Below are 27,876 nucleotides of genomic sequence, written 5' to 3' on the forward strand. Positions count from 1 at the left end.
TGCGGGAGTTTCCCACCATGCCCAGCGGCCCCCGCGGCTCCCGCGCACGCGCGGCGCGGCGGGGCCTCCGCCATCTTCTCTGCCGTCCGTGAGCAGCGTGAGCGGGGCGGGCCCGGCGGCTCTTAAAGGGGGCACGGCCCGGGGTGGGGCCCTCTCGGCACGGGATGGAGCCCGGAGCGGCGCAGGAGGTTCGCGGATGACGGGGAGGGGGCGGAGAGGGCGGCGGGAGCGCGATGGAGCCGCGGGCATTCCGCATTCCGCCCGTCTCCGACTCCTGTGGCCCCTTCCGCCTTAAGGCCCGGCGGCGGGAACGGGCGGGGGTGGACGGGGGAGGAGGGGGGGGACCGGGGGAAACGGCGGGAGGGGGCGGGTCTCAAAGGGGCGTGTTTTGAATTGGGCGTGGCTAGTGGGGGTGTGGGCGAGACCCTAACGGCCGTTGTGTGGGCGGGGCCAAGGCGAGGGGCGAGGCCTCAGGAGGTGTGGCTTGGGGGCAGTGCCCGCCCCCCCTTCTTGTGAACCCCTCCGCCTCCCATGTCCCCAGGCTACCTCCTGTGTCCCCTATAACGCCCCTGTGGAGCCAGGGGACCCCAATTCTTCACCCAATATCCCCCCATGATGCTATGCTACCTCTTTGTCTGTCCCCACCGTGTCCCCTGTCACCCCCTCAGCACATCCCCGTGTCTCCCCATGTCCCCTGTCACCCCCCCCAGCACATCCCTGTGTCCCCCATGTCCCCTTCCCACGCGTCATCCCCCAGATTCCCCTATGGAACCACCCCAAACTCCCCACCTGACCCCTCGAGGTTCCGTGTGCCCCCTCTGACGGCCCCATGTGCCCCCAGCCCGGGGGTCGCCCCACGGAGTCTGTGCGGCGGCAGAAGCGCCGGGAGCTGGACGCGCGGCGCTCCAAGTGCCGCATCCGCATCGGGGGGCACCTGGAGCGCTGGTGCCGCCTCAAGGAGCAGCTCGGTTTCGCCCTGCACTCACAGCTGGCCCAGTTCCTCCTCGACAGGTCAGCAGCAGGGGCTCAAAACCCACAAAAATCCCCAAAACCTTGCCTCTCATGGGAAAAAAAATCCGAGTTTTCTGCCTGCTCACCTCTGTCTTCCCGTGCAGGTACAGCTCACACGGCTGCACCTGGAGCACAGGTGAGCTTCCCTTCCCTGTTCCGTGTTGGCATCCAGTGGTTTGGATCCAGATGGAGGATTCCTCTTGGGTTGGGTGCTGGAGGAGCACCTGGAGCTGCTTTTGGGTTTGCTCATCCTGCCAAGCACCAGGCAAATCCTCTGTGTTCCCTATTTTGGGCCTCCCCAGTTTTTGGCCTCCCAAACTCTTTGTTGGGAAGCTGTTTCACAATTCCCCTTAACAAGGACAACCACAAGAGCCTGAGGAAGGTGGACAGGGCCTTGCAGGTGTCCCACCACCACCACCCCCCCACACAAAACCCCTTTTTGGGGCTGTTTTTCACAGATTTCTTTGTTTTCCCAGGAGAGCCGGAACAGCTCCAGCCGGCTGCCCTGCAGCGCCTGGTGGTGCTGTCCCACGGCCACGGCCAGGAGTGTGGCTTTGTGCCCGACATCCAGCTGCCAGCAGCTGGCAGCACGGCAGCCCCGCTGGTCTGGGAGTGTGTGGCCGGCCACCGCTTCTCCTGGGGTGGCTCCGTGGTCCCCAAGAGCCCCTCCTGTGACCCGGCCCAGGGGTGCGCCTCCTCCCCAGGCGCTGGGCGCCGGCGTTCGCTCCGCAGGGCCGCACTGGGCCCCAAGGAGGCTGGAGAGGAGGGAACAGCCAGGTCACCCCGTGGTGATGGGGATCGGGGCCAGGAGATGGGAGATGGTGATGATGGTGGCACAGGTAAGCTCCTCCAGGTCGCCTTTCTACCCTCAGCTGCCCTTGACTGCCCCCACCTTCAGCCCCGCGCTCAGTTCTAGTTCCAGTTCCACCCTGGGTTCTCCCTAGGGTGGTTCCAGTTCCACCACCATCCCAGCAGGATCTGCCCCAACCCCAGGTCTCTCCAACACCCCCATCCTTCCTGACTCTCCACATCTCCCAGCCCTTCCTCACCACCCTCCTGTCTCCTTCCAGCCCCTCAGGTGTCACTGGAACCAGGGCCTATGGCAGCAGCTGGCGAGAGGTGAGTGGTGGCACCCAGAATCATCCATCCCCTGGTGATTTGTCCCTGTCTGACCCATCCCTGTGTCCCCAGCCTTGGTCTGTGCTTGTCCAGGTCATTGTCCAGCAGCTCCATCCCAGGGGACGATGCAGAGCCGGGAGCTGAGGCCCGAGAGGAAGAGGAGGAGGATGAAGATTTTGCCAAGGGTGATGACCTGGCCTACACGGATGACCTGCGTGATGAGAACTATCACCCATCCCTGGACAGGTGGGAGAAGCCACGAGGAGCTGGGAATAGTGTCCATGTGGGGCTAAAATCAGGGATTTGTGGGGTCAAAGGGCACGGAATTTTGGAGAGGCATTTTCATCGTGTCTCACCTGGGGGAGGGCCTTTGCCATGTCCAGCTGTGTCCAACCCTTGTCCTGCCATGTCTAACCCATGTTCTGCCGTGTCTAACCAAGTCCAGTCCATGACCAACCCACGTCTAACCGCGTCCAACCAACTCATTCCCTACCCCATCCAACCCATCTCTCGCCCCCTCAAGCCCCCAAACCCCCTCACCCACCCCTCTCTGTGCCCCTGACAGTGACTCAGAGCCACAGCGACGCCAGGGCCAGCCCAGGGCTCGCAGGAAGCCCATCAAGGAGGAGCAGCCCCTGCCCAGCCCTGGACCCTTGGAGGAGAAAAGTGGACGGGTCAGGTGAGCCACAGCAGCCACAGAGGTGAAGGGATTGAGGGGAGGGGGTCCGAGGCATCATCTTGTGTGGTTGTTTTATTATTTTATGATATATATGATATTAAAAGAAAATTATATGTTAAAACTACTAAAATAGAAACGTGGAGAATCTTGACTCCATGTTTCAGAAGGCTGATCTATAATTTTATGATATATATATTCAATATTATATATGATATTAAAAGAAAATATGTTAAAACCATACTGAAAGAATAGAAACATGGAGCATCTCGACTCCATGTTTCAGAAGGCTGATCTATTATTTTATTATATATATGATATAAAAAGAAAATGGTATGTTAAAACTACTAAAAGAATAGAAACATGGAGAATCTTGGCTCCATGTTTCAGAAGGATGATTTTTTATGATATATATGATATTAAAAGAAAATTATATGTTAAAACTATACTAAAATAATAGAAAGGAAGGATTTTATTAGGTTAGCAAGGAATAGAAAGGAGTGATAATAAAATCTTGTGGCTGACCAGAGAGTCTGAGACAGCTGGACTGTGATTGGCCATTAATTAAAAACAGCTACATGAAACTAATCAAAGATGCACTTGTTGCATTCCACAGCAGCAGATAAATTATTGCTTACATTTCCTTTCTGAGGCTTTTCTGCTTCTCAGGAGAGAAGTTCTTAGCAAAAAGATTTTTCATAAAATATTTCCATGACAATCTTGGGAGTGTCCAGTGCTGCTGGCCACGGGACAAGAGCTCTGTGTCCCCAAGGGGGGGTTCCAACCCTCCCCATGACTCTACTGACTGCAGGGCAGAGATGTTTGTTGGTTTTTTTGGGTGCAAATGGGGGTTTGGCTCACAAACATCACTGCAGGGGCTTCGTGAGCCTGGTGTCACCCACCCTGTCCCTTGTGGGTGCTCAGGGAACGAGGAGAGGCAGTCAAAGCTGCCATGGAGGGGGATGAAGACCCCCTGAACCAGACCCGTGGTGGGCACTGAAGCCTCCAAAAGACTAGACATTTTTTGGAACACCCCAAAATCCATCAATCCCACCACAACCTCCTCCACTGACGGATCCAAAGTTTCTCCAGCAGCTCCGTGCCCCGTGTTGCCAGCTCTCCTTTCCAGGCACACAAAATTCAATGTTTTGTGCTAAAAAAAGCTTAAAGCAGCCCTCAGGGCTTCACTGGGGCTTGTCACAAGGGAAGTTTGGTTGGGGCTTGGTGTGTGCACAGCCTCGGATCCAACACACCTCAGCTGGATGGATTTTGACACAAAAAGGGGTAAAATCCCCCCTTTTTTCCTGGAATCAGCCACAACTCTTCCGTCTGCCCCATCCCAAGCGTTTCCCCAGGTGAGTGTTGTCCCTCACAGCTTTGATTGATCCCTTTGGATCTTGCCTTTTTTTGGGACGCTGAATGCCCTCCCCTCTCCCAGGAGCTCCAGAACCACCCCAGATGTGGCTGGAAGAGGGACCACCCTTCCTGGAGACCCAATCCCAGCGAAGGTAACGCTGGAATTTGCTCTCCCCCTCTCCCTGGCATTGCAGATCCCAGGCTCCCAAATCCCGTGTGAGGGTAGAAAAGTCTGTGTTCTATCTGGGCCATTCTTTTTGGGGCCAAAAGTGAATTAAATGTGATATTTTTCCTGGTGTTCTTTGGGTTCTGCCTGATTTCCATCCCAAATCCCATGGTCTCCAAATGTGTCCAAAGTTTTATCTGCAGGCTGGTGGCTTTTCTGAGGGGCTTGCAGCTCTCTGCCCTCTCCCAAAGCCAAGCCTAAGCTTCAAGTCAAGCCTTTTTTGGGTTGAGCTTGGTGACACAGATCATATCTTTAATATTTTGCTTCATTTTCCCCCACTTCTTTTGTCACAGCAAATTGAAAATGGGAGATAAAATCCTGGTGTATGAGCAAAGCTGGACCTCACAGATGTCAAGGGGGTTCTCCTCTTCTCCCTTCCCGAGGTACAGTCACCCTGAGCTGATAAAAAACCTGTTTTCAAGAGATTTGGGACAAATACCCATGCTTGAGCATGGGCACCTCTCACCATCCCATTATTTCCCCTCCCCAAACCCCACTTTAATCCACTTTTTAATGGATCTTTCCTTAATTCCAGGGTGACAGCCAGGAATAGCTGCTGTTTCCAGGGATCTATGGATGAATTATAGATCCAGCCAGGCTGGGAGCCAATTTCAGTGTCCTGGGACACGTCCAAACCATGTGAAAAGGGTTTTGTAACAAGGAATAAAAAATTTATTCTTATTTTAAATGCCTGAAATGTGTTTGTTCCAGCGTGTCCTGCTGGTCCATGGGGTGGAAATGGGAGAAATGCAGGTCCTGAGGGTGATTTAATGTGGGATTTCCTGGGGAATCTTGGCTCTGAGGACAGTGAGGGGACACCAGGGCCTGGCTGAAACTGGCTTTTTCCTCTTGCAGGCAGCCACGGGCGAGCGACAAGGACGTGGCTCAGATCGGCCCCAAGAGGATCAGGTACCTGAGGAAGAGGGAAGGGGCCAGGGAAGCTCCCAGGAAGAGCAGGATGGGCAGGAGAAACCTCTGAAAGGGTTTTTTTTTTTTTTTTTTCTTCATTTAAAATGATTTCACAGGTGGGGAAAAGGGAAGGTGGGTGAGGAGGAGGAGGGAGCTGGAGAGATCCACAGGAGAGATCCACATTCCAAAGCTTTTCCAACCCTCCTCCTCCTTCCTGATAAGGATTTTTTCCTGTGTTTTCCCTGTCAGGAAGGCGGCAAAGCGCGAGATCCTCCTGTGTGACTTTGAAGGCTGTGGAAAAATCTTCTCCAACCGCCAGTACCTGAACGTGAGCAGCACCTGGGAATCCTGGGGAGCCTGGGTGGGGTCTCCTGGAGCTGGAATTGGTTTTTTCGCCCCTGGCAGCACCACCAGAAGTACCAGCACGTGCACCAGAAAACCTTCACCTGCTCTGAGCCCACCTGTGGGAAATCCTTCAACTTCAAGAAACACCTGAAGGAACACGAGAAGCTGCACAGTGGTGAGAGGGGCATTTCCAGGGGGAAATTGCACCTCCCTGGTGAAATCCAGGATTACACATCCTCCTCTAGGAGTTACAACTCCCCTCTATGGATGGTGGCTCCTCTCAGGAATCACACCTGCCTTATAGGTCACATTTCCACGCTTTGTGTGGATTCCACTTGCTCCCATCAGATTCCCACCTTCCCCACCCATTCCCGAACTCCCACCCCTGGGAGCTTTCACTGCTGCCCTTTGCTCCCAGAATCTCTCCCTTAATCCTCTCCATTCCCACGCTGGGAATTCTCCCAGCTCCCAGAGCACATCCTGATGGTTTTTCCAGGCTGGATCAGCCCCCAATCCCTTTTCTTTTCCTCCCAGACAAGCGGGATTACATCTGTGAGTTCTGTGCACGCTCCTTCCGCACCAGCAGCAATTTGATCATCCACCGACGGATCCACACCGGGGAGAAGCCCCTCCAGTAAGTCCCAGTACCATTTCCAACTTGCCAGTAAATCCCAGTCCCATTTCCAACTTGCCACCAAGTTTAAGTCTCATCCCTGCTCCTCCAATAAGTCCCAGTCCCATTCCTGCCCCTCCAGTAAATCCCAGTAAGTGCCACTCCCCAGTAAATCCCAGTCCCATTCCTGCAGCTCTGCTCAGCCTCAGAGTCTCTTGCTACCCTTTTCAACGCAAAATCAGCTCCTCCAGCCAAAAGCTAGGCTGAGATTCCCCCTGAGCTTTCTGCCCTTGGAGCTCGCTGTGTCCAGACCCAGCAGCTCCAGGGTAGTGTTTCATTAGGCACAGCTTAATGAGCTGAAACAGCACCCATGTCCAAGCCATTCATGCCAGGAGGGCACTGGAGCTTCAACCCTGGCACATTCCAGCCCTGAGGATGGCAGGGCCACTTCTCCCTGGGGTTTTTAATTCCTTCCAAAATGTACAATCTCCCCCAGGTGTGAGATCTGCGGCTTCACCTGCCGCCAGAAAGCCTCCCTGAACTGGCACATGAGGAAACACGACGCCGACTCCTTCTACCAATTCCCCTGCGACGTTTGTGGCAAGAGGTTTGAGAAACGGGACAACGTCACCGCCCACAAGAGCAAGAGCCACCCCGGGGGGCTCCCCCAGCCCGAGGGGACCCAGCAGCAGCCCCCGGAGCCCCCCGGGCCCGTGGAGGCCCTGGAGCTGCTGGGGGCTGTGCTGGGGACTGGGGGGGACACAGGGAGGGCCCCACTGGAGTTTGGGGTGGGGGGTGTTGGGGGGGGATCCACCCCAAGGGCAGGGGAAGGGTGAGGGGGAGTCCTAGAGGGCTCATCCCCCCCTCCCCCAGTTTGGGGGCTGGAGCAAAATTTGGGATGAAGCTGGACCCTCCAGGTGCCAAAAATACATGGGACAGGCAAAATCCCAGTTTTTCAGCCAAATCCTAGATGAAATCCCAGTTTTCCAGCCAAATCCTAGACAAAATCCCAAGTTTTCAGCCAAATCCCTTTTTTTTTTGCCAAATCCCAGTTTCCCTCGAGCCCAGCATTATTGCCACAAGTGGATCCTCAATAAAGACTTATTTTGGGTAAAAGTGGGATTTGGTGCCAGATTTTTATGGAAAAAAAAATTAGAAAAATTTGGGTGATTTGGACACAGGCCAATGGGTTGGAGAGAGGGTGGAGAGACCTAAAACCCAGGAATTGGGGACCCAAACTGGGATGAGAGGGAGATCCCAGTGAGTCTGTGCCCCCAAACTGGGATGGATGGGAGCAGACATTTGAGCTGTGCCCCCAAACTGGGATGAGAGGCAAGGCCCAGTGGGGTGTGCCCCAAAACTGGGAGCTCCCAGTGCTTCAAACTTCTCCTTTAAACTTTTATTTAAAAACTCTGATTTAAACCAGAATTTGGACTTACAGATACTTAGAAGCTCCAAGTTGGGACCATTTAGTGAATTGCAAGTGCCCCCAAAACCCGTCAGTGTTCCACCCCAGCAGGCTGGGGACAAGGACATCTCTCTGTCTCCATCCCCTCCCAAGCAGGAGCAGCTTCTCCTCCTCTCTCCCAGCACCAAAAACCCCCAAGTTATCATGTTTTAGGGTTGTTTCTTTTTTTGCACAGCAACTTTTATTTCCCCACTAACAGTGACAGGGCAAAGGACACGAACAGCAGCACAGGGAAGGGCACAAGGGGAGCGGGTAAGATCACACCTGGAACACAGAACCCCCTCCCCAAGCCCCCCCAAACCCCCCCCAGCCCAGCTTTGGGGTGACCTTAAACATCCCAATCCCATTGCTGGGATCCTGTCACTCCAGGGGCTCAGAATTTAGGGGGAGAGAAAGGGAGATGGAATGAGGGGGGATAGTGGCAGAGATGAGGAGGCAAAAAGGGACACGGGGGAAATGGAGGGGCTAGGAGGGAAATGGGGGGCAATGAGGAGATGGGGACACGAGAAGGGGGGGACAGTAGAGGAGAGAGGGGGTCACTCAGCGACAGCAGGACGGGCTTGGCCCTTTCCCCAGGGAGGATGGGATGAGTCAGGATGGGATGGGTGAAAATGACCTGCAAAGCAACGGTGCCCAAATTGGGGAAGGGGGGGTGGATACGAGACCCCTCCTCTCCACACGGCATTTTGGGGGTGAGGGGGGGACACAAAGCTTTGGCTACTATTCGAAGTAAGATGGTATCAGCCTCTCCCTGTTCCACGGGGCTCCAACTCCAAAGAAAAAAAACACAAAATGAACTCTACAGGGGTGTTTAACCAGCAACGAGGAGGGGGTGCTCAAGTAGCCCACCCCCTCACCAACCAACACGCCTGAGGAAGATTTTTGAGGGTAAAAAGACTCAAAAACTTTGAACTGCAACAGGAAAAACAAAAAATCCCCCCTGAACAGCCAAGGGTGAGATTTGGGAAGCAAAGGAAAACCTAAGGATGGCAAGGGGGAGAGAGAGGGACGGACACCACCAGCGAGTGGGGCGGGGGCTCAGTTGCAGAGGGACAGCCAGGACCCCACGTAGAAGAGCCAGAAGAATCTGAAGATCCTCTCGGAGAAGGCTCCAACTCCAAAGAAAGAACACAAAATGAACTCTGCAGGGGGTGTTTAACCAGCAATGGGGAGGGGGTGCTAAAGTAACCCCCTCACCAACCAACGCCCCTGAGGAAGATTTCTGAGGGTAAAAAGACTCAAAAACTTTGAACTGCAACAGAGAAAAAAAAAAAATCCAAGGGTGGGATTTGGGGTGTTTTGCTCAGAAGCAAAGGAAAACCTTAGGATGGCAAGGGGAAGAGAGAGGAGGGAATACCACCAGCGAGCGGGGCAGGGGCTCAGTTGCAGAGGGACAGCGAGGAGCCCACGTAGAAGAGCCAGAAGAACGGAAAGATCCTCTCAGAGAAGGCGGCGGTGAAGGTGAAGATGGGAGCCATGTTGTCGGCGTTGTAGAATGCCACCCACCCTCCCTCGTAGTCCAGGTACACCCCGATCTTGCGCGGCCGCTCGCACAGCGACAGCGGCGTCTCGGGAGAGGTGAACGCCTGGTACTGATCCCAATTCTTGCCCTTCCAGTTGAGCCCCACTGCCCAGATGCCCTCCTCGGGGGCGAAGTCGACCTTCTCCTTGCGGCGCACGGACTCGCGGGCGGCGCCCAGCACCCAGCTCTCCCCGTCGCCCACCTCCACCTCCCAGTAGTGGCGGCCGGCGGAGAAGCCCTCGGAGGCCAGGACGCAGAAGGCGTAGTCGAAGCGCTTGGGGTGCGCCGGCAGCTCCTGGGGGGCCCCGCGCAGGCGCACGCTGCGCTTGTCCTCCGACAGCACCAGGTAGGGGTTGGCCGTGTCGGGGTCCAGGGAGAGCTCGCCTGCGGGGGGACGGCAGGGGGGTGGTGATGTGAATAGTGCAATATCATTAATTGTATTAATGCTATTAATAGCTGTGGTGGTGTTGGCAGGGGGCCAAGGGTGAGGGTTAGGAGGGAAGGGACAAGAGTGTTGGCTCCGTGTTTGAGAGGGATTGATTTATTGTTTTCACATACTATTATATTAAATAATACTATTGTAATAAATAACGATTTATTCTTTTATGATACTACTGTGTTAAATAATAATTAAATTATTATTAAATTATAAATATATTATAATTAAGTTGTTAACAAATTATTAATTATTTATAAAAATTATAATTAAACTATTAATTCTAATTAAATTCTAAATAAATTATATCCTTATTATATAGTTGACTTATATAAATTAATTATACATTAGTTACTTAAATATTAATTATTATATAATTAAATATATAGTGATTTATATAATGTAATTATACATTTAAATTATAATCTATTGTATTAAAACTATAGTAAAAGAATAGAAGAAATTATTTTGTCAGAAGGCTAGCTAAGAATAGAATTTTCTGTGTCCCAAACCAGAGGGGAAGGACCCAGGTGAAGCCACCTGCAGCATCCTGAAGAGCCTACACAGAAGCCAAGCCCAGCAATTCCAAGCTCAACCCTTGGAAAAGGCAGGTTAGACTTCCTCAAAAGCCCCAATCCCAGCATATTCCCACATTATCTCTTGGAAAAGGGAAGTCACAGCCCCAAACCCCAGCCAATTCCATGCAAACCCCTGGAAAAGAGAGCTGTTATCTCAGTCCCCATGGACTCACCTGTGTCGTTCTCCAGCTCAAAGCGCAGATTTTCTGTGGGAAGAGAAGGAAGGAGCTGAATCCCCAGAACTGCCCAAGCCATGGGAATGATCCCAACTCCACACTCCCACAGTCAAATCCCAGGGACATCCCTTTTCCACCTCTTCCCTGCGATAAGGGAACAACCCGGAGCTCTCTCAGCCAGGCCAGGGGGGGAATTAGAGCCCGGCTCCATCTCAGCCCCCATTTTGGTGGATTTCCACGTGGGATCCTGGCTGGGAAAGCACTTTTTTTTCCAGGAAGGATCTCATCAGGCTCACCCTTAAATTCCAGCAGCACTTCCTTGAGCACCGCGCTCTTCTGGGAAAAACTCTTCAGCTTCTTCTCCAGCTCGGAAAAGCCGGGTTCAGGCTTGAGGAACATCCAGCTCTCCAGGCTGAGGAGACACAGGAGTCAGGGACCCAAAAAATCAAGGAATTCCCCCTAGGAATTCCTGGAGCCAGCTCCAGCTCCAGCTCAGAGCCTCCAGGTTCACCCAGCTCACTCACCTGCTGCCTGCCGGGACGACGCCCTGGAAGGGGAAGAAAACCCAAGGAATTTGTTAGGATCAGCATCTCTCCTATCTCAAGATATCTCAGAATCCTCCCCAGAAACTGGGAGGATCCCATGAAGGGACTTTTGTCCCCACAAAGGCATTTTTGTATCTACAAGGGGAATTTCTCACCCCATTAATAGAATTTTTTACCCAATAAATTTATTTCCCCAATAAATAAAAATTCTGACCCATAAATGGAAATTCTTGCCTACGTAAATGGAACCTTTTTCCATTCCATAAACAGGACTTTTTTGTCCCCATAAATGGAACTGTCACCCCCATAAACAGGTTTTGTCCCTCTAATGAGGATATTCCCTCGATAAATAAATAAATAAATAAATATTTTGACCCATAAATGGAAATTCTTGCCAGCATAAATGGAACCTTTTTCCCCTTTTTTTCCACCCCTTTTTTGTCCCCTTAAACAGAATTTTCATCCCCGTAAATAGGTATTTTTGCCCAGTACACGGGATTTCTGTCTGTGAGCGGGAATTTTTGGAGACACACAACAGAGTCCCACCTCGCCAGGTGTGCTCCCTGTGCCACTGTCCCCGCCTTGCTCTGCCAGGAGCTTGTCCAGCTGTGCAATGTCCTCGGCCAGCCGGGCCACGCTCTCATCCCTGCAGCGCCCGATGTCCCTCTCCAGCTCCTCCAGCCTGGAGAGCAGCAACTGCTCCTTCTCCTCCAGGAACGCCCGCAGCTCCTTGCACTCGGCCACGATCTTCTGCCTCTCCACCTCCGTCTGCTTCTGCAATTCCAGGGGGAACATCCCTGTGAGGGCAGATCCCCACAGGGATCTGCCACGGAACTCAGGGAGAGAATCTCTGGGGGCAAGGGGAACCCAAATTTCCACAGGCAGGAAATCCCCAGTGAGACTGAACCCTCATTCCCATGGCAAAGGGGAACCCAAATTTCCAGAGCCAGGAAATGCCCCAGGTGAGACTGAACCCACCTGGATGGGGCTCCCAGCAGCTCCTTACTGGGATTCCCAAGGGGAAGGGGAAACCAAATTTTCAGAGCCAGGAAATCCCCAGTGAAACTGAACCCTCATTCCCATGGGGAAGAAGAACCCTCCAGGTAGGTACAAATTCATTTCCAGAGCCAGGAAATTCCCTGAACCCTCCTGGATGGGGGTCCCAGCAGCTCCTCACTGGGTTTCCCATGGGGAACCGGAACCCAAATTTATTTTCCCAGCCAGGAAATGCCCAGGTGAGACTGAACCCTCCTGGCAGGGGGCTCTGGAACCCGCAGCACTCACCAGCAGCTCCTCGCTCTGTCTCTCCCGCTCAGCCTTGGCCTCCTCACGCCCTTTCCTCAGGGAGCTCAGGTGCTCCTGGGGCACCTCCTGAAAGCACAACAACAGATCCCTTGGGAATTCTTCCCCCGTGGGCCATCAGGAGGAAAAGACTGCTGCTGTTAAAATGGTCAAATTCACCTAATCTGGCGGTTTTTTTGGAGATGGAACCAGCAGCTGCCCTGACCTAACAAAACCCCCAAACTTCACCCCAACCAGCTCAAAAACCGAAAAAAAAAAGTCAATTAATTTTATCTGTCTGTGAGGAAACAAATGCCCTGGTCCCACCCCCATCCTCCTCCCAGGATCACCTCCCACATTCTCCCTCCTCAAGGTGCTCCAAAATTGGGTTGGAGTCCCCCTCAAGAGGAAGAACAGCTACCTCTGAACTGCTCATTAAATTTTTAATTATTAATTAATTAAGCTCATCCTTATTTAAGAAGTTTGACCTCCACGGAGGGCAGAGAAGCCCCTGCAAACAGCAGCTGGCCCTGGGGGCAAATTAATCTACTTATTTTATAACTAAAACTCTAAATACAAGGATTTTGACTGTTAAGAGCCAGAAGTTGCTGGGTTTGGAATTTATCTGTGAGATTAAAGCAAGTATCAGGGCAAAAAAGAAGGGAGGATCTCAGCAACAACCAATTATCAAACACTCATAACAGTCGGGTAACGAGGGGGAAAAAAATCCTAAGAGAGCAACAACCTGGATCTACACAAGGACGTTTGTGTCCTGAAAATAAAACAAGGACAAAATCCCAGATTTAGGGCGGGGGGGGACGGACAGCCCCAGCGTCCCCGGAAGAGGAACCACGGCAGTTCCGGGACAAAACCCCCTCTAAGAGGATTTAATCGGCACAAATAATTAATATGCGGTGGTTAATGATGCCACAATCCCCTCCCCTGCTCCCTCCTCCTGCTGCCGCTGCGCAGCGACATCGGCTTCGTCCGGCATCTTGGATCCCTCTGGTTCCTGGAATTCCGAGGCCTGCCCACCCACACCGAGCCCTTGGGGTTTTACAATTCCAAATTAACCCCCGCTGTGATCACGACACGCCCCATATCGCGACACAGCGGAGACACAGCGGAGCCCCAGCGCTGCCGGGGGGGCGCCGTTTTCGCTCTGCGTCATTCCACAGGGATGGAAGGGGGGGGGGGACAGGCGGCTACCGGGGGAGCCCAGCGCCACTTCCAGCCTGATCCTGGATCGGGATCAGGGATTAAATAACGCCGCGCTCCTCCTCCCCGTTCCCAGCTCGGTCCTGGATTTCGGGGGGCTGGCGGGATTTTGCACTGAGGTGGGGACACCCCCTTTTCCCAGTACTTTCCTAGTTTATCCCACATGGACCTCGCACCCCACATCCCGGAGGCGTCTGTGTTTTGGGGTGATTCGGATGCTTCGGCATCCCCCAAATACTGGAAGCAGCGCCCAGCTGGGCAGGGGATCCCCCGTGCGATCCACACAGTCTGGAGGGGCCTTTAATGCACCCCAAAAATGGGGGAATTGGGGGCTCATTTCTGTGCTCCCATTGGAACTGGGGGATACCAAAGGAGGAGGAGGGAGTCCCTGATGAGGAGCAGTCCCTGGGGCACCCCAACCCCGTGAGATCTCCTTGGGGTGCTCCCCATCTCCTCCCTGCCCTGTCCGTGTTTTGGGGGGATTCGGGTCCTTCTGCGCCCCCAAATTCTGGAAGCAGCGCCCAGCTGGGGAGGGGAATCCCCCGCTGGATCCACACATTTGGGGGTCCAAACACAGCATGGGGGACTGGGGGCTCATTTCTCTATTCCCCGTTGAAGTGGGGAGTCCCAAAGGAGGAGGAGGGATTTCACGGGGCACCCCAACTCCGCGAGATCTCCTTGGGGTGTTTCCCCGTTTACTGCATCCCCCATTTCTCAGGGGCGTCCGGCACCCCAAAAAAAGACCCGGGAGGGGCTCTCACTGCCCCCCAACACCCCGAGGGGGCTCGCAGTGCTTTCCCCCTCCGGGGAAAGGGTCCCGAAGCCTCGCAGCCCCTCCAGCATGGGATTCCTCCCCCCGTTGTAAGGAGGGATCCCGGCACTGACCTCTGCGGCGTGGGCCGCCTCCTCGGCGGGCAGCACCGTGTGGGCTCGGTGCTCCCGGGACAGGTGACACACCACACACACGGCCCGCCGGTCCTGCACGCAGTACAGCCGCAGCGGCTCCCCGTGCCGCGGGCAGCGCGGCGGGCCCGGCGGCCCGGCCGGGGCGGCGGGCAGCGGCGGCGCGGGCGCGGGCGGCCCCGGCGGCGGCTCAGCGGGGCCCGGCGGCAGCCCTAGCTGGCGGACGATGTGCACGATGTTGCCGAGGGAGCGGTTGGGGCGGAAGAGGCGCTGCGGCACCGGCTCGCGGCACTGCGGGCAGCACAGACGCCGCGCCGAGTCCTCCCAGCACTGGGTCACGCAGGCGCGGCAGAAGTTGTGCCCGCACTCGGCCACCAGCACCGGGTCGTTGAAGTACTCCAGGCACACCGGGCACGTCAGTTCGTCCTGCAGGCTCCGCGCGGCGCTGCAGGGGGCGGGCGGCGCGGAGGGGGGCGCGGGCGGCGCCTCCATGGCGGCCGCGGGGCCGGGGGCGGCCGCGGGGCCGGCGGCGGTGCCGGTCGTGGCGCCGGTGCCTACAGAGAGTCCCCGAACGCGACGCGTCCACTCCACACAGCTCCGCCACCCCGACTGACGGTCGAGGGGCGGTGCCGGGCCTGCGCCGGAAAAAGGGGCGGGGCTGCGCCTGCGCGGGAGGGTAAAACGGCCGTGGTCTGCGCTGTCTGTAATGAGGTGGGCGTGGTCAGACTCTCCTGGTATATAATGAGCGCGGGCAGGGGGCGTACTGTTGGGTGGGGATGTGGCTGCGGTTGCGCAGTAGGAGAGGGCGGGGCAATGGCCGCGAGGGCCCCCAGGAGCGGCCTGGGGGGTCTGGGGGCCGCTGGTGGATTCGGGGCCATCTGACAAGTGTTAGAAATTCGCTCCAGGAAGCTGAATTCAGGGAGAAATTATTCAAAACCTCCAGACGTACAAAAACGACCCCAAAACCGCCATCAGCCCTTTCCTAGGGGATCTAGAGATTTTTACATCCCTACTGGGACGTATCCCTCTTCCATGCGACAGATGCAGAGCACAACAGCACCATTTTCCTGCTTTTCTCACTAAATTCTTACATTTCCTCACTGTCCGTGGTGAGATTGGCTTCGGGGAGGAAACATTTTGTCACTGTACTGTGGGGAACGGGAATAAATTTGGGTTAAAAATTTAATTCGGGGTCAGAGCGGAACTGCCCTCTTCCGAAATGGCGGCCTCGGCTTCAGGCAGGGCGCGAGGGAAAATGGCGGCGGCCTCGCGCTCCCCATTGCCGCCCGCGCGGCCCGGCTCAAGATGGCGCCCGCGGCTTGAGGGCCTGGCCGCCATCTTGGGTGAGGGCAGCCAGGCCCTCAGGGCCCAGTCGGGGGACAAGGCCTGCGGAACGGGGGCGAGGAGAAAACGACATTTTGGCCCAGATTTGCTGTAAAATCTTGGATTGCTCACTTCAAACATTTGATTGCATAACTTCTGTCCCCAAAATTAATTTTTTGGGGTTTAGGATGGAGAACGTGATAACGGAACTCAGTCAAGCCATTCCCTTCTATGAGCTGTTCTGAGGATGTAAAATGAGGCAATAACACCAAATTTCCCAAAATGTTGCTGTGATATTTCTCAGAAGTTGCTTTTATTGTGTATCCAGGCCCTCAGAAAGGGTTTCCAAAGTGTTATTAGAGAAAAAAAATATTTCTGACCATGTCTTCTATTTATCGTTCAGCATTCACCTGCCCCCTCTGAAGACTTGTCCTGGCTGGAGGAATCTCCAGCTTTATTTTATTTTATTGATTTTATTTTATTTCCAATATTAAGCTCCTCATTCTCTTGCCACAGCTTGATTTGATTACCCTACACTGCATAGTGCTGCCTGTGGCTAAATAATAATAATAATAATAATAATAATAATAATAATAATAATAATAATAATAATAATAATTTTTACCCCCCGAGCAAAGTGGTTTTGTTTTTTTTAACTTCCACCCTGACTCGCAGCTCTTGCCGCCAGAGGGCCTCGGCCATTGTGCGCAGCCCTTTTCTGCCTTTTCTCCCAGCTCCTTCCCCTTTTTCCTTTTCTTTTTTTCTTTGTTTTTAATTCCTTCTTTCCTTCCTTTTGTTCTTATGTAAACAAAGAGACACATGTGTCCACGAGGTGTGGGACTCCCAGTTTATTCCTGCCCTGTGCCAGCACCTCCTGCTCATCCTGAGCATCTTCATCCCCTCCATCCCCTTCTCCCACCTGCTGGCAGCACAACACCCCTGGATTTTTGTACCAGAACCAGCCCTGATTCCCCCATCCTTCCCTGATGGAGCCAAGCGCTGTTTCCTTTGGGAACTGGCTCCTTCTCCCCCAGGTTGTCCCTTTTTTGGGGTCTCAACTGTAGCAGGTGCAAATATTCACCCATCACTGTGGGGAGACACCAGGGCAGATAAATCCCACCCTGTGCCATGGCAGAGCAGTGTCACCCACCCCAGAGCCCTTCAGGTGTCACTTGGTGTCCAAGACAAGTTTTTCCCTCAGTTGTTGCCGGAACTCAGTGCATCCCTCTGGGTGTCCAGAGCAGCCGGGACCCCTGCCAGGGGAGTCAGAGACCCTGGCACACAGCCCAGAACACCTGTGGGTTTGATTATGACCCATGGAGCAAATTACCAGCTTTGCATGAAGGCCTGAAAGCCACAGAAGTTTAAGTAATGTACTAATAAAATTATCACTAGGTGAAAAAGTAGATTTTGGGGTTTTTAGAGTAGGGGTTTTGGGGACAAGATGGAGGGACTTGGGCGTGTCCAGCCTTTCTTCTTCTTCTTCTCTACCTCCATCTTCTGCTGTGATGTTGGCACTTACAGATTGGTTTAGAATAGAAACTCGCTGTCTAACATAGGAGATAGGTATTGGAAAGTAATTGTTAACATGTTATGCGTAGTTTGTGGTATAAAGAGATAACACCGCCCCGAGGGCAGTCAGAGTGCCTCTGACTATCCTGCTGAGCAGACCTCAGCTGGGCAGGATAAAAATTTTATAGATAAGATACAATAAACAACTCTGAGACTGAGAACTGAAGAACTTCATTCTTTGAACATGTGGGCCGAAACAGAGACTTTTCATGTGTCTCAGAGCTGCAATAAACTGCAACCTCCCGAGAAGTTGTCTCTGCATCCATCACACCGAGGAGCCTCTTAGTCCTTAGGGCTCCTCGCTGCTGCGAGCTCCAGGTGTGTCCCCAGTGAGCCGTGTCCTGGCCAGGGGTGAGGGCCCCGCAGCCTTGGGGAGGTGGCTGCGGCGGTGCTTGCTGAGATGTGACCCCTGGCTGAACGCCTCGCCACACTCGGGACACTTGAACGGCTTCTCCCCGGTGTGCACGCGGCGGTGCCGTTCCAGGTGCGACGCCCAGGCGAATCCCTTCCCACAATCGTCACAGGTGTAGCTCTTGTGCTCAGTGTGGCCACGCTGGTGCACCAGGAACAGCGGCGCTTCCCCGAAGCGCTTCCCGCAGTCGCCGCACTTGTAGGGCCGCTCCGGCGAGTGTGTCTTGCGGTGCTGCAGCAGATGCGCCTTCTGCGTGAAGCGCTCCCCACAGCTGCCGCAGGGGAAGGGCCGCTCGCCGGTGTGCACGCGGCGGTGCCGCTCCAGGTGCGAGGCCCACACGAAGCCCTTCCCGCAGTCGCCGCAGCGGTGTGAGTGCTCCCGGCTGTGGCACCGCTGGTGCCGCGCCAGCGCCGGCCCCGCCCGGAACAGCTTCCCGCAGTCGCCGCAGCGCAGCGGCCTCCTGCCCAGGTGCGTGCGGCGGTGCCGCGCCAGGTCCGAGCTCTGGCTGAAGGTCTTCCCGCAGGCCGGGCAGCGGTGCGGCCGCTTGCCGGCATGGCTGCGGCGGTGCTTGGCCAGGTGCGAGCCCTGGCTGAACGCCTCGCCGCACTCGGCACACCCAAAAGGCTTCTCGCCGGTGTGCACGCGGCGGTGCCGCTCCAGGTGCGAGGCCCACACGAAGCCCTTCCCGCAGTCGCCGCACTTGTGGGGTTTGTCAGCGGCGTGGCCGCGGCCGTGGGCCGCCAGCTCGGCGGCGTCAGCGAAGCGCTTCCCGCAGTCACCGCACTTGTGCGGGCGGTCGCCGGTGGCGTGGGTGCGGCGGTGCTGCCGCAGGTGCGAGCTCTGGCTGTAGGTCTCGCCGCACTCGGGGCAGCCGAAGGGCCGCTCGCCCGTGTGCACCCGCAGGTGCCGCTCCAGGTGCGAGGCCCACGGGAAGCTCTTCCCACAGTCGGCGCAGCCAAACGGCCGCTCCCGGCACGGTCCTTGTCCACGCGGGGGTTTGGCATGGCCGAGTTTGGGGAGCGTGGTGGGTTTGAGGGGCACGGCTTTGTCTGGGCGCTTCGCTTTGCGCCGGTGGGAGCCCAGGGGCTTCTCCCGCTCCAGGGTGCGGGATGAGTGCCCAGCACTGCTATCTGGTGCTCCTCTCTCCACTGCTTTTTCACTCACCAGCCCCTGAGCTGCTGGGAAAAGGGAGAAATAGGATTAAAAATAAAGGAGCAACAACAGGATTGTCCTTAAAATGTTCGCTTTTTCACTCATCGGCCCCTGAGCTGCTGGGAAAAGGGAGAAGCAGGAAAAGGTGAAAGCGTGAGGGAGGTGAAATAATGGTAGCAGCACCAGGATTCTCCTTAAAACTGTCGCTTTTTCACTCATCAGCCCCTGAGCAGCTGGGAAAAGGGAGGAAGAAAAGGGGAGGGCGTGGCCCGGATTGGAGCAGGGTAGGATTAAAAACAATAGAGCAACAACAAGATTCCCCCTAAAAATCTTGTTCTCCCAAGGAGGAGGAAGACAGATCCAACATCCAGCTGATCCCAGTTTGAACTGGAAATGTGGAGATGCCAAGGGGCACTCCAGTCCCAGAATTTTCAATTTAAATTAGGAGAGATCAATAACATTTTTCTGAAGAAAAATAATTAAGGAGAGGGCTGGGGCTTGGGGAAATCCCCCTGGAAACTCGCCCAGATCCTTCAGCCCCTCTTCCCAAACTGCTTTGCTTGAAGCAAAGGAAGGACAGGGGGACATACAACAAGGAAAGAGATTTTTGGGGGGTCCTTACCCAGGGACATGAGGGTCTCGTAGCTCTCGTGCATCACATCGAGGTACAGAGCCTTCTGCCGCGGATCCAGCAGCACCCACGGCTCCATGGCAGAGGAAACAACGCACGTTCCTCCCTCGGGGCTCCCCAAAATCCCCTGCAGGGAGGAGAAACCCCTTGAAATCGAGGAATTCCCCCCCACACACACAGACAGTGCCTCCCGCTCGAGGTTTCACCCTTTTCGTGCAGTCTCCTCCGGGAATGCCGGGTTTTCACAGCCCCTGCATCCAGGACTAATCCTGAGCAGGAGAGTCCTGCTTTGCCCCCGCCGTTCTGGCAGATCCCATCCCGCAGCATCCTCCTCTTCCTCCCGGCTCTCCGCTCCCCGGGAATCAGCGGCGGGGCGCTGGGGGCTGCATCCAGGAGCATCCCCGCCCCTGCGGAGCCCAGGCCTCCCTCTCCATCCTGCCTGTCCCTTGTCCCCTCCCCAAAGGAGCCAGGAACAGCCCCCGCTGCCGTCTCCAGCCCCGCTGGGAGCCGACCCGCATCCCTGTCCCTCCTTCTCCCCGTTACCTGCCTTCGTCCCCGGCTTCCGCGGGGTTTTTCCGCGTCAAAAGCGTCCTCCGTTCCCAGGCAGGGAGGGGGCGATGCCCAGAGCCCTCCTTGCACCCCAGAGCCTCCCCCGGCAGGACACAATGGAGGCGATGCCGAGCGCGGCTCCGGAAGGCCGAGCGGGTATCCGGGAGGGAGAGACGAGAGGCTGAGCAGCAGCTCCGCTCAGCCAGAGCCCTCTAGAGGTAACGCCATCCCAAACCCATCCCCAAACCTCCTGGAAACCCTTTGGAACTGCGGGAACGCGCGGGAGCGATGCCCCCCTGCCCCCCCTGCTCCTGCCCTTTCCCCCGCCTTGTCCCCCCGGGTTGGTACCCAGAGGGTTTGGGGAAGCTCCGCCGGGAAAATTGGGATGGCAGAAGCAGGGATGGATCGTTTGTTGGGAAGGGTTTTGCTGGGATCCCCCCCCGCCCAGGTGAGAAAAGGGACTCTGCTGGTTCCCCTCTCTCAGCAGGCAGGAAGAAATTCCTGTTTTCCACATGGAAAAATAGCCCTAATGGTGTTTTCCTGGTGAAAATAAGTGTTTTTTCTCCCCTCAAAACTCCAGGTGAGCTGGTTATCACCACCCCACGAATAAAAACTCCTCCCTGGGAGGAGGAGTTCATTTCTTGCATTCATTTCTTTCATTATGCCCCCAGTCCCAGAAGTGTTGCGTGCGACAGGTGTATCCAGGGAATCCTCTGGCCAAGCAGGAAATGATGGACAAGTAAATGCTTTGAAAGCACATCTTTCCTCACCAGGACCTGCCCAGGGCTCTCCAACCTGTGCCTGCCGGCCCAGAGACTCATTAGGGCTAATTACCTCATTAATAAATCCACACGGGGTTTTCCCTCCTGGTGCTTTACATAATCTCAGTCCCTTTTCATCTCCACAGGGAAACGCTCCCAGGAGAGCAGCCTCTACCATTCCAGGTGCCCTCCAACACGCTCATGATGCCCCACACAACATGTGGAATGAAACCCCACTTTTTTTTTCTTTTTTCTTTTTTTTTCCCCAACTTTAAAACCAGGCAAGAGCGATTTGGAAAGAAATCCCCATCCCTTCTCCCACCCTCTGATTCCCTGCCTCGTGATGCAACCGGTGCCAGGCTGCAACTCACCTTCCCGTAACCTTCAGGGAATCAGCAGATGCCAGCAGGAAGATGGGAGGGACAACTTTTGCAACTGGTGGATTGTTGATGCCCAGAAAATTATGATGTCCCCGTCACTGAGGTTGATCCCAAAGCAGCTTGCTGGGGCACACGTTAATCCAGGTTTTATTAGGGCAATCTGAAATCAGCTGCCTTCACTCCAAACTCTCTGCCTTTCCTGGAAATATGCATCTGGGCCGGTTTCACTGTGTAATTCCCAAATCTCTCAGGATTTGTTTTTCCAGGTGTGGTTTTGGAAGTTGGAGTTGACACCCCACGGAGGAACAACCAGCAAACCATAAATCATAAATCATAAAACATAAAGCCAGACCCCAACCCAAAAAATGATACTTTTACTTTTTTCCAATGCAGCTGGTGGATTTTCTTAAATAGTGACATGCTCCAAGACAAAAAAAAATCAAGAAAAACCTTCAGTCCTTCAGTTTTTCTCAGAAGAAAACTTCCCAAAAATGTTTGTCACTCAATTTTAACCAAGACAGCACAGGAAGGAGTCAAGAAACCATCAAGGACCCCAAAAACATCCTGTGACTCACAGGACTGCATCGTTCCATCGTGAACCTCCCCACGCTGGGGGATGTACCACCTGAATCAGAGCACACACAGTCTCGAACACATGTAATCTCGTAATATAATGACTTGGAACACCAAGTAATTAATAAAACTCCAAACATCACTTCAACAGCCCTGAAACTACTGCTTAACCAGACTGTGACCACCACCCTGCCTCAAAGGGGCCAGGCTATGCTCTCACTGTGTGGTTTTAAGCCAATTTTCTGTATTCGTTGCATTTGTTGTGATTTTTCTATTAAATTGCAACTATGACTTAAAATCTCTCACGAGGGATTTGTGTGGGGTTGATTTCCCCTGCTGGTTTGCCTTCAAACCAGCACAACCAAGACCATGGCATTGGGAATCCTGCAGGAACCACAAGAATACCCCCACGCACCACCAAAGAGCAAAATTCTGGGCAAAACCCTCCAAAATGCTCCCTAAATTTTGTTTGACTGAATGTTCCTTCATCCTGAGATGTTTTATGATCATATGTAGTGAAATCCCACAGTTTTGTGGTGATTGGACAGGATAAAATATGGTGGGAGCTCCAAGCAGGAGCTCTCGGTCCAAGAACAAAGAGATGGTTCCTCAGATGAGTTTATGGTGCTTTGGCACTATATCTGGAAAAACACTGGTCTCATTTCTAGGAAAAATACTGAGTTTTTGCCATTTCAGTGAAGTTCTGGGTGATCTTTAAAGTCTCCTTCCCACTCAAACAATTCGTCACCTCCTCTGTTATAATGGAGGCAAGATCAAGCCAAAACTGCCAACACCTAAGAGCATCCAGCAGATGAATTTTCCCCAAAAATGCTCGTTTTCACCCCTGAAATCATATTTTGAAAGTCTCCCCAGGGTTCAGAAAGCTGCCCCTGATGGCTGAACAGATTTCAGCAGTCTTTGTGCAATACCAGGAAAAAAACCCCAAACCCAATTGTTCCCTTCTGGGAAATTGCTGCCTCTGGAGGAGCAGGGTGCGGCCACAGTGTCTGGGCAAACATGGTACACCCCAAAGCATGCACTGGACAGCTGACTTTGCTCCAGTGACTAAAGGAGGGCAAAAAAAAAAAAAAAAAAAAAAAAAAAAATCCAGCAGAGGAAATTGACTCTGCTTAATTTCTGGTTCCCCTTCTGATGACAAATTACACTTCACTCCCTTCCGGGTTGCACTGATTGGCAGAGGGTTTTTTGGAAGCACCAGGTTGCTTCTTTTTTTTTTTTCCCTCTTAAGCTGGGGTATAAAATGAATTGCAATCTCAGCAGAGGCTTCATCTTCCTCCTGGAGCGATGACTGGGACTGGTGAGTGATTCCTCCCCTCAAATCCTGAGATCTCAGTGGGCTTTTTCCTGGACTTCTTTCATCTTTGCTGTCTGGGTTTGGTGTTTGGGTTCCATCTCTTTGCCAGGTCTCCCTTTTCCCAGCTGGGCTGTTCCATGGTCACCTGGAGGTCCAGGCACCTTCCCAAAAAAAATCTCCTTTTGGGAAGGTGGAGATGCTGCACGTCTTCCCAAAAAAAAACACCTGATGGAAGGTGGAGATGCTCCACATCTTCCCAAAAGACCACCTGATGGAGGTGACACCTCCAAGAGCTGGTCCCAGGATATTTGCTCTGATCTCCAAACAGGATCTCCCAAATGGTCCATAGGTTTTTTTCCAGGTCAATCCAACCTTATCCCACTGTTAACAGGATTTCTGGAGCTCTGGAGCAAACTCTTCCTAAATCTTTTTCACACTAGTGGTTGGTGTCTTGATCAGCTTGAGGGGCTGTTGAAACACCTGCCTCAGATGTTGGATGATAAAGGCTCCAAGGTGGATTCCTGGCAGATCCACCCCAGTTCTGGGGCTACTCCAGAAAAAAAAAAAAAAAAAAAAAAAAAAAAAAAAAAAAAAAAAAAAAAAAAAAAAACCCACAATTCCCAGGCATTTTCAAGCAGTAAAAATTACCCAAAGTAGTGTTTCCAAAGCTTTTTTTGTTTTTCCCTGGAAGAAGATTGGCAGCATTTAGGAGAAGGAAAAGAAAATGAAAGTTGCTCTTTATTATTTTGAAAAACAGAAACCAAAACTAGGAAAATCCCAAGGCAGAGGGCAGAGGAGGGAACAGGGGACAGGAGGGTACAGAGTTTGGTTCTCAGCCCAAATTTTCTTCCACTGGGAAAATGTTAAATAACCTTGTGTCTGTTCTGGTGGAAATGGTAATTTTGGGTCTGTTTGCTGCTCCCTGTGGGCATCTCAAAGACACAGTAATTTTAAAGGAGAGGATTTTAAATTGGGAAGGATTTTTAAAAGGAGGGGATTTTAAAGGAGAGTAAAATTCTCTAAAATGAAGTAGAAAAAATTTAATTAGGGAATTTTAAAGAAGATAAATCCCATCTCTTTTCATCCCTCCAATTCATCCACCTTTCTGTGAAATTTTATCTCCAGCTCTCCTGTCTGTGCAAGTCCCCATCAGATCCATTTGCCCAATCCTGTCTTTTCCCTCCACCCTTCACATAAAAACTCCCCAAATTACCCAGGTATGGGAAAGGTCACTGGTGACAACGAGATGCCTCGGTTCTTTCACATGAGTGACACTAATTACTGTTCTTGAAAGCTTTGGGTCTTATTCTAAGAAGGTCAGAGTCATTCTGGGAACTCACCACAACAGCTGTACAGATATGGAGAACCAAAAAATCATCTATGGGCTGATTTTTCCTAGAAAATGGGAATCATCCTCACTGACACCTCCTGACACCTTCCACGGTGGACCTGCTCCAGCCAGGAGTTTCACAACCACCCCAGTTCCTCTTTTTAGGTCTTGGATGCCAACGCAGTTTGTGCCAACACCACATTCTTGCCTTCCCTCGTCTTCTTCCCTCCCCAGCTCTTTTCCAGATCCTCCTGCTGGCGGGTCTGCTGAGCGCCCAGCGGTTCCCGTGCTTTCCCGAGTATTGTCTCCACGACCAGGACTACGAGGAGCTGCTGCAGATCGCCCGGGATGGGCTGGAGCCCGCGGCCCGCCCGGCGCACGTGGTCGTGGTGGGCGCTGGGATCGGCGGGCTGACGGCGGCCAAGCTGCTCCGCGACGCCGGGCACGAGGTGGGGAATCCCGCACGGGTCTCCCAGGCTTGTTTCCCTCCTCTGAAAGCCTTCCAGGGAAAAGGAAATGCAGTGGTCCAACCCCTGAAGGAAGGGAAGGAGATTTGTCCCCGATAATTTCCCCTATTGGTTGGTTCCTGTGAATCAAACGAGTCCTTTAAGTTCTGTCTTTAGGGCAGCGGAAATTCCAGGGGTTTCCAAACCATCCCAAGGCACCTGTGAGTCTCAAAGAGGGTTTGCAAGGCACGTGGGGACAGATTGGTGCTGATTTCAGAGCCCCAAAACCCTGAACCACCACAAGAACCTTCTCACCAGAGCTGGTGTCTAAATGCAGCCCAGGAATTGGGAAATGAGAAACTACCCCGTAGGCAGAGACGTCTTGGCCAGCAGAGAAGGGTTTGGATCTACAGGTGCTTCATTTGCCACCTGAAGGGGATCTGTCCCACCCTCTGGACCTGGTTTTGAGGGAGTTTCACTTCAAACAAGCCATTTCCCAAACACTTCCAGCCTCCATGCAACTTTTTCTAGGTCACCATTCTGGAAAGGAGCAGCTGGGTCGGGGGGCGGATCCGGACGTACCGGCCCGAGGGACAGGACTGGTATGTGGAGCTGGGAGCCATGCGCCTGCCAGGCAAGCACAGGTGAGGGCGTGTCCAACCCGTGGCCAGGTGAGGGACCAGCCCAGTCTGGGGGGAAAATCATCCCCAGTGCTTCCCCGGGGTTCAGGATTTGTGCCAAGGGGACAAAATGTTCTGGTGGCAGAGCTGGGGGGTTGGTGGCTGGATTTCGGCACCACCACTCCACCCTTTTTTCCAGGCTGGTCCGCGAATTCATCCGCCAGTTCAACCTGAAGCTGAACCCTTTCATCCAGAGGGACAACAACACCTGGTACTTCCTGAAGGGTGCTCGGGTCAGGGCTGAGGAGGTCAACAGGAACCCTGATGTCCTGAATTACACGGTGAAGCCGTCGGAGAGGGGCAAGAGCCCCGTCCAGCTCTACCGGGAGGTCCTGAGCAAGGTATAAGGTTTTCCTGTGGTGTCCCCTTGCCTGAACAATGAGATGAGTTGGAGAAAACTTGGCCATAAATTGGGAAAGAACAGGGTCCTTTTGGGGGTCAGAAGTAGAGAGGCTCAGAAACAAGGACAGATGGTTGCAAAACCCCTCTTTGTCCATATGAAATCCCTTGGAAGGAGTCCACCAGGACTTGGATGAGCAGAAAATGCCGCACCGAGGCACAGCTGCTTGAAACTTGATGTACAGAAGCTGCAAGGGTTACCAAACCCTGAAATCCTGAGAGAATTTTGGGCAGCACTTTTGGAAATGGATCCTTTTCCAATTAATACATCAATGTTTCTTCTCCAGGCTTTTAAGAAGTTCCAGACCACTGATTGCAGGAAATATCTGGCTCAACACGACTCCTTCTCCACCAAGGTAATGGGCTTGGACTCGAGGATAAATTTAATACCAGTTCTTGATAATTAACCTGCTCACTCTAATCCCTTCCTCTGTCACCTTTTGGATCTGCTTATAAAAGGCTGAGAAAGGGGCCAGCACAGCTCCAGTGGAGCCCTAGCTGAGGTAACAACCTGTGTCTCTCTCTTCTCCTGGGATCTCCAGGAATATTTGACCAAGGTCGGGGGGCTGAGCCGAGGAGCTGTTGAGATGATCGGTGACTTGCTGAACGAAGACTCGGGGTTTTACCTGTCTTTCCTCGCCTCCCTGTGGGACTTTGACATCTTCTCTGAGGAGACGTGAGTGCTGTCCCTGCAGCCCAACCCCATCCCCACAACAGAAAATGTCAGAGTGATCCCAAACAGGAGCCACTCGCAGCTCAATCTGACCCCCAAGCTCTGCTGGTGTCTCCAGAGGAGCTCAGGTTTTTATTTTTACACTCCCTAAACCCCCCGTCCTTCCCACACCTCCCACTTCTCCTCCCCTTCCAGTTTTGATGAAATCACCGGAGGGTTTGACCAGCTGCCCAAAGCCTTCCACAAGGCGCTGCCCAACATCATCCGATTCAACTGCACTGTGGAGAAGATCATGAGGAAGGGCGACAAAGTCCGAGTGTTCTACCGCGCTCCAGACACGCTGTCCCCCACCATCATCACTGCAGATTACGTCCTTGTCACTTCCAGCGCCAAAGCCACCAGGCACATCCAGTTCCTGCCGCCGCTGTCCCCTGCCAAGGCCCACGCCCTGCGCTCCATCAACTATGCCAGCAGCACCAAAATCATCCTGGCCTGCTCCGAGAGGTTCTGGGAGAAGGACGGGATCCGCGGGGGGTACTCGGTCACCGACCGCCCCTCCCGCTTCATCTACTACCCCAGCCACAACTTCTCCAGCGGCGTGGGCGTCATCCTGGCCTCCTACACCTGGAACAACGATGCCGAGTTCTTCCTGCCCCTCACCGACGAGAAGTGCCTGGACGTGGTGCTGCAAGACCTGGCGGACATCCACCAGGTGAGCAAGGAGTACCTGCAGTACACCTGCGACCAGCACGTGATCCAGAAGTGGCAGCTGGACCAGCACGCCCTGGGCGCTTTTGCTGCCTTCACGCCGTACCAGTTCGTGGATTACTCGCAGGCCTTGTTCACCCACGAGGGCCGGGTGCACTTCGCCGGGGAGCACGCGGCACAGCCGCACGCCTGGATCGACACGGCCATGAAATCGGCCATCAGGGCCGCCAGCAACATCCACCATGACAGCGGTGAGGCCGGGATGGACACGGCCATGAAATCGGCCATCAGGGCCACCAGCAACACCCACCATGACAGCAGTGAGGTTGGGATGGACATGGCCATGAAATCGGCCATCAGGGCCACCAGCAACACCCACCACGACAGCGGCGAGGCCACGGCGGCAGGTGGCGAGAGGCTGGGGAGAATCCCACAGAGGGAAGAGCTCTGAGCCGTCCTTTGGCAGTGTGAATATTTTTGATTTATTAAAAATTACGGATATTGGTCTAGTTCTGATATCCAAGTGTGACAGACAAGCGTGCCAAGATAACTCCCAAATTCACACTGCAATTTACAGGTGATTACAGAAT

General features: G+C 53.8%; 4 protein-coding genes across 5 annotated transcripts; 2 read left to right on the forward strand and 2 right to left on the reverse strand.

The window, feature by feature from the left end:
- The first annotated feature begins 233 nt into the window (after positions 1-233).
- Positions 234-7,301, forward strand: LOC131570171 (zinc finger protein 692-like). The gene is given in 13 exon segments (XM_058822515.1): positions 234-356; positions 842-1,011; positions 1,116-1,147; positions 1,488-1,850; positions 2,082-2,130; positions 2,203-2,376; positions 2,696-2,809; positions 5,244-5,297; positions 5,547-5,625; positions 5,703-5,817; positions 6,177-6,276; positions 6,752-7,055; positions 7,057-7,301. Coding segments are annotated over 13 exon segments (1,725 nt in total). The 3' UTR covers positions 7,105-7,301.
- LOC131570302 (E3 ubiquitin-protein ligase TRIM7-like) lies at positions 6,808-14,885 on the reverse strand. Its single transcript, XM_058822664.1, has 7 exons — positions 14,365-14,885; positions 12,265-12,351; positions 11,527-11,754; positions 10,960-10,982; positions 10,732-10,847; positions 10,433-10,465; positions 6,808-9,629 (listed from the first exon to the last, which is right to left on the reverse strand). Exons 1-7 carry the CDS (start codon positions 14,872-14,874, stop codon positions 9,103-9,105), a joined length of 1,524 nt encoding a protein of 507 aa, XP_058678647.1. The 5' UTR covers positions 14,875-14,885; the 3' UTR covers positions 6,808-9,102.
- Positions 14,886-17,008: 2,123 nt separating this feature from the next.
- LOC131570303 (zinc finger protein CKR1-like) lies at positions 17,009-20,150 on the reverse strand. 2 transcript variants are annotated; one of them, XM_058822666.1, is made up of 3 exons: positions 20,020-20,150; positions 19,464-19,599; positions 17,009-18,864 (listed from the first exon to the last, which is right to left on the reverse strand). In XM_058822666.1, the coding sequence occupies exons 2-3, from the start codon at positions 19,549-19,551 to the stop codon at positions 17,567-17,569; spliced, it is 1,386 nt and encodes a 461-aa protein (XP_058678649.1). In that variant the 5' UTR covers positions 19,552-19,599; positions 20,020-20,150; the 3' UTR covers positions 17,009-17,566. The 2 variants fall into 2 exon arrangements, with proteins under 2 accessions (XP_058678649.1, XP_058678648.1); XM_058822665.1 differs by having other exon boundaries at positions 17,009-18,867.
- Positions 20,151-23,040: 2,890 nt separating this feature from the next.
- Positions 23,041-27,872, forward strand: IL4I1 (interleukin 4 induced 1). Its single transcript, XM_058822516.1, has 7 exons — positions 23,041-23,053; positions 24,546-24,829; positions 25,358-25,470; positions 25,646-25,847; positions 26,193-26,261; positions 26,448-26,581; positions 26,774-27,872. Exons 1-7 carry the CDS (start codon positions 23,041-23,043, stop codon positions 27,735-27,737), a joined length of 1,779 nt encoding a protein of 592 aa, XP_058678499.1. The 3' UTR covers positions 27,738-27,872.
- The last annotated feature ends 4 nt before the right edge of the window (positions 27,873-27,876 follow it).

This window comes from Ammospiza caudacuta, chromosome 33 (assembly GCF_027887145.1).
Source record: "Ammospiza caudacuta isolate bAmmCau1 chromosome 33, bAmmCau1.pri, whole genome shotgun sequence".
Lineage (NCBI taxonomy): Eukaryota > Metazoa > Chordata > Aves > Passeriformes > Passerellidae > Ammospiza > Ammospiza caudacuta.